This window comes from Rhinoraja longicauda, chromosome 8 (genome assembly GCF_053455715.1).
Source record: "Rhinoraja longicauda isolate Sanriku21f chromosome 8, sRhiLon1.1, whole genome shotgun sequence".
NCBI lineage: Eukaryota > Metazoa > Chordata > Chondrichthyes > Rajiformes > Arhynchobatidae > Rhinoraja > Rhinoraja longicauda.
The window spans coordinates 26,589,104-26,595,103 of record NC_135960.1 but is presented as its reverse complement, the minus strand read 5'-3'; the positions used below and the strand labels follow the sequence as shown (position 1 = coordinate 26,595,103).

The 6,000-nt window shown below is 33.0% G+C and overlaps 1 protein-coding gene across 5 annotated transcripts in view; it reads right to left on the bottom strand.

Annotated features, from left to right (window-relative positions):
• Window positions 1-210: 210 nt before the first annotated feature.
• Window positions 211-6,000, bottom strand: part of dpp10 (dipeptidyl peptidase like 10) — a 1,117,462-nt gene continuing 1,111,672 nt past the window's right edge. For all 5 annotated transcript variants that reach the window (XM_078403450.1, XM_078403449.1, XM_078403451.1 and 2 more), the window contains 2 exons: window positions 4,462-4,535; window positions 211-4,036 (listed from right to left, as the gene is read on the bottom strand). In XM_078403450.1, the coding sequence (XP_078259576.1) occupies window positions 3,899-4,036; window positions 4,462-4,535 (212 nt within the window). In that variant the 3' untranslated portion in view covers window positions 211-3,898. The remainder of the gene's footprint in view (window positions 4,037-4,461; window positions 4,536-6,000) is intronic.

Genomic DNA, 6,000 nt, shown 5'->3' with positions numbered 1-6,000 from the left:
TCATCCTAGTAAACATTACATCTTGAAATATATCATAAAAACATCTTTCCTATTATTATTCTTTCAAAACTGTGGTGTACATAAACATATTAAAGTGTATTTTAGAAGTAAATAAGCAGGACTTTGCAATGATTTTATTCAATTTTTGAAGACCAAAAATGCTATTATTAGCAATAACAGATGGAAATATTACATGAACAAATTTGTCTGGAGATTTGTTTTTTGTGGTTAATACTTTTCCCATATTTTAGCTCGAAACTATTTGTCACATGAACATTTTAAAAGTGAAATGCTTTTAATTAAAATGTTTTACTAATTATTTATATATGATGACATTATGAGGAAATTTGAAATCATTCAGCAGGAAACACGATTCCTTGCGAGCGGTAAGCTACTGATTCTTAGAATTCTCCTTCCTGCCAAGTCTTCATTTTTGTTGGATTGTAACTTGAATCACATATTTAGGGTCTGCTGCAAACCTGCATGGAATTTACACTCTTGCCCTTATCATGAGGAGTCCTCTAATGGACTCTAGGTGGGAAATCATTGCAGATCTATTGTAAAGAGGTAAGTGATTTCCATGTTCATGCTGATTTAAACATAAGTCCCGAGCTTAATGATAAATGTATCTGCTGGCATTCCTCAGGACAATCAGCTAAAATTTCTTTGTTATTTTGTTTGTTGGAATGAAGTGTATAAAAACAAATCTGAAAGTTGTTTTCGGTGAAATCCTCCTCCATTGCATGATGCACTGCCATAATCTATGCCTGTTTGTTGTTAATTTATTGCATGACTATATTCACTCCAAAATAATTGGTAAACAGTTGAATGAGCTGTTTAATAAAGACCTTTCTATTAATTATTGCTGCCAGCTTAGCCAGAGGTGAAGAAAATCTGTTTGCTTTCCTCTCAGAATAGCATTTACAAATTGGTTGTCTTAAATGTTTATGATAGTTCAGGTTTTGCCTTTGTCCTATTTGCCTGTCCTGATATTTTTCTTTACGTAAAATAATTAGAATTTTAAGGCAAATCCTTAATTTCTGCATCCAGATATGTTGTCTAGAAAAAACCATTCTAGTTTGATTTGACAACTTGAAATCACCCTTCACAGGCCCAATGGAAGAGGGCATCAACAATACAGAGCCAGCAAAATCTGCAATGGATAATTGCACGTGTCATCCCCTGATTGCAGATCATGGATAGAGATGGAAGACGTTAATGCAGTTACAGTTGTTTTTGGAAGAAACCTTCAACCATTGCTTCTGAGGTAGGCAAGTGAATTAAAAAAAAGTATAAAACACATTGTCATTAAATGTGGGATATCATTAGTTATATCTGGACGATTCCCCAAACTTTCTTGTGCATTTGTAGACAAAACAAGGTTTAGAGCAGTTTGAGTTTTTCATTTTAATTTTTTAGTTACTCTATATCATGTGGAAAAGAAAATTTACATCATGGTCAACTTAATTTGCAGTTTATTTCATTTGCATTTACTGTTTGTTCTATGTTCAGATAAATCAATCTAATAAAAAACCCACAAAGAACCCCCAAGCTGTTTTATTTAAATTGGTTAATTCAAATCATTTAAATCTTTGAATCTTTTCAAGCAAAAGTACTTGTGTATGGCCTAACTGTAAACATATATACAGTATGATCTGATTTAATTGAATAGCATTTCACTGTACCTTGGTGCATGTGACAATAATATTAACTCAAATTTTGAGTTTACAAGTTGACTATATAATTTTGCTGCTCTGCTCTTACAAGGATAGTTTACTTAATGTTATCATTTTCTATTATAGATAAAATTACAATGTGACCTGTTGTCATAAACAATTTTCAATGCATTATGGAAAATATTTTAATGTCGGCCTGGTAGTGTCTCTTGGTCTATGGCACTTTATTGTAGAACAATAGCAGGTTCGTGTAGGATGAGTTGGACAAGAGCTATAATGAAAGGAAGTATGCTGGAATACTGCCTCAGGAATCTTCTCTTAACAAGCAGAGAAAGTATTTGCTATTTTATTTCTATTCATGCCTTTCTCTATAATTACTGTATCTCTTGCTATTTAGACATCTGGAATGTAAATGTGATGATGCAACTAAAATAAAGCACTGTCAGCAATTTTAAATAACACAATTTAGGTATCAACAGAATACACCAAATCATTAGTAGTATTTTATTTTTGTGTCACTCAATAATGTCCAATGTACCTACTTAAGTATTAGTTCTTGAAAAATATTGTACCAGATAACTTAAATGTCAGCTTCAAACTATTTCTTCTTTGTTAGCTTTTGAATCATAGTAAAATATCATTGATGGCAAGGGTGAAGGAAAAGAATAATATAAGATTGGCAATTGATTTGTTCTTTTGAACAATCATATTTGTTTTGGTGATAACATAAAATAAAATACCTTTTCTTAAAAGTTTTTTTAAAAACCATTCATATTCTACATATTTACAAATATACAAAATTAGCATTACGAAAGATGTGAAGAACTGGTTTACTTTTCAAAATTCTGTCTTGTTTAGTCATCAAAAGTCTCAATGTTCTGCAATGTTTTAGCCACATGATGGCACACTTGCAGCTATTGAGATGCTGTTAATGCAATCTATCGTGAACATTGAACATGTAAATTTGTGGCTTGAAAATTGTTAATTCATCATACTAAACTATAATAAGGAATTGTTAGAAGTAATATCAGGAATAATTTCCATTCTGGTTCCACAGAAGGACACTCGGGCAAGGCCAAAGTTTACGGCCATAATGACTATTAATACAGTTACTGAATTGCATATTTCTATGCTGTTACTTCCCATCTTGTTGCATTGATGTTGTTTCTTGCTGTAGATCGAATCATTACTTGAATAATGAATACAGTACTGGAAGATGCACCAATAATTAAAGAATCTGGAAGAGATTTTAATGATGAATCATTGAAAAATCATCTATTCGATGATTTTTCTCTTGGGCAAAATCAAATAGATGGAGGTTATTAAAGTATAATGATTTATTAGTTTTTATATATTTTATGAAACCAGATGTGGTAAATAACCTAGTTGCAGAGAAGGGAATCACACAAGTCCTCCTTATGTTCTCATTTATGGTTGTGGCAATATGCCAATAAAAATCTTATCACTTGAGGTTTTATTGCTAGATGATGAAGACGTGATCTTTCCTAAATTGATATTATTATACTGTTAGCTATAATTTAAATATATATCTTGAAAATCAAGATTTTTCTAATGAAGCCAGTGAATTACTGTGTAATAAATTACAAATTGTGATAGACAATACCACAGCTAATTTTGCAAAAACATTTTACCTTTAAAGAGAATTGTATAAATTCTTTTATTTATCATGATATAATGAGATGCAAGGGAACTCGGAAGTTTTAAATATGCAAATCACAATGTTTGACAAAAGGATGCACATCATAATTTATGCCACATTTTTGTGCGAGTGATAGTACAAAATTAAAAAGAAAATAAATGTGCATTTTGAATGTTTGTTCACACCTCAACTATTATTAACATATACAGCAGTGAGGCCAAATAAAACACACATGCATAAAAGCTGAAGGTGTGGATGAAGTTTGCACAATTGGATTCTGCTTCTTTAAAGTGTACTAACAGGTTGATGCACTCCCAAAACAGTTTTTCTGCTCCTTTGCAAATATTCTTAGACCTGGCATATGAATGTCAAGTCCTTTTTGCCCGTTATCGGATTCTTAATCTCTAATGTGCTGTTCCCGTAAATTTCTTGTAGCTGCCCAAGTACTTCCACGTTCCACTAACAGTGGTCTTTAATGCTGGGTTTTGAGTGTTCCAGACTGTTAGTTTTGTCTTTATAAAGATACTTAGAGTTCACTTTTTTTTTTAAACTGTTCTTGGATTTATTCATCCTCCTCTGGTTCTTTCTGTATTATAGGCATTTCTTGCTTGAGGCACTCTCTGAAAAAGTTGAGGATTGCACTGTACATATGAAGTTTGCTTTTTTCATCTGTAATAAAATGGCCTTCATCTGGGTAAACCTGTACAATAATTAAAGGAATAGTGTGAGACACGATGAAATGTTATTTGAATACATTAATAAGCTTTTTATTTCAAATTAGACAATGCATGGGTGTTACAATTATAATAGGCACAATTATTAGAGACTGCAGAATCTGGAATCTTAAGCCAAACACAAAATGCTAGAAGAACTCTGCGGGTCAAACAGCATCGGTGGAGGGAAAACCTGTTTGCAATTTGTGAGGTAAGTTCCCAAATTTTAACATCTTATGTCTTTATAAAACATAGTTTTAATGTTATTCCAAACAGAAACAAAAATGAAGGGACAATATCATTAAAGCCAAAGGACTCAAAGAGGAATAAGGTGATATTGCAGAGCAGTTACCTAAACCTATTGGTGTTACACTCTCAATATAAATGTACAAAAGTATTATAAACATAATACCTGCATAGTGTAGTTTCTTTCAGCTTTAACCAAGTGTTGTATCAGCTCTGCTGTGTGCTGAAAATGTACATTTGCTGCAAAAAAGCAATAAAACAAAATAAATCTGATCTTTATTAATCATTCGTCAAAACAGATTGCACCAAATCTAATAAAATTGCCTCTAAGTGAATCTAATTTAATTATACATATAATTTTAAAATTTATTAAATTATCAAGGTCATTGAGGTAGACATAAATCTGTTAAATGCTGGTTTTAAAAGCTTCAAGTCTTTCAATTTCCCAGTTGATTCAAGCTGAAACTGGAAATACAAAATCCGAGTTCAATTTTTACTGTGGCTTTGCTAAAGCGACCAAGCTTCATCAATATCCAATTTACTCCTATGTTAATAAATCAAATTCCCTAATCTTACCACAAACATAAATGGATCACTGTCCTCATCAAAAGTCTGTTAAATCTAGAATATTGTATTTTGCATTCTCACGTACTTTAATTCAAGATTCTCCTAATTGTCTACTGGCTCACTGTTGTATTGTGTGAGTTGCAGACATTTTTCCTTGTTTACTATCTTTCTATGCACTTCTCTCTTGATTTGTGGAGAGAAGAAAGTACTTGAAGAAACATTCATTCCAACCTGTCAATCCCAAAGAAAAAAAGGCAGTCAACTTCTTGCAACAGTGCAGTCTTTCTGGTAAAAGTTTGGTCAGGGTGCTGAAGGGCAAGAAATCTGGGATTAGAATGTCAACATGTTTCCAAAGATGGTGTGTGACTAATGAAGGAACTAGCACGTCATCATATTCCAATGTACCCGAGACTATTATCCTTTTTAGTAGTAGAGATTTCAAATTTGGGAGATGCTGTGCTCAGGGCACAGTTTCAGTAGGTGGTGCATATTACAACCATTGTCCACTGGTGGTGGAAGCAGATGATAGAGAACCATTCAAGGCAGTTGTTTTGTCCATAATAGCATCCAGTGTTTGAGTGTTATTGGAAATATGCTAATCAAGGTTTAGTAATCAAGGTCCATATTCCATCTCACTCCCAGGTTCTCTTGCAAATGGTGGAAATCTTTTGGGGAATCATTAATGCCAGGATAGTCCCTTCGTCTGACTTGCTATTTTAGCAGTAGCATTTATGTGGTTGGCCTAGATGAGTTTATGATCGCCTCTCCTCACTCTGCCTCACCTGCAAACATCCCAATCTTTTTAATACTCAGACATTAATGATGAGGCTTTAACAATGGTAATGCTATTGAATATCTGGGGTTGGTGATTAGACTTTAATTCATTGCAGATGGCCATTATTTTCTCTTGTGCTGTGCAAATGTTACCTGCTACTCATCAGCCCATACCCAATTGTTGATTTTTGTTGTGTTGCATTATAGGCAGACTGTTTCATTGTCTGAGGAACTATGATGGATTTGAACATTTTGCAATCATCAGTGAATATCCTAATTTCATTTTTTATTGATGAAGTAATTTCTGCCGCTACAAGGAACTGCAGATGCTGTCCTTTACGCAAAAAAAGACACAAAGTGCTGG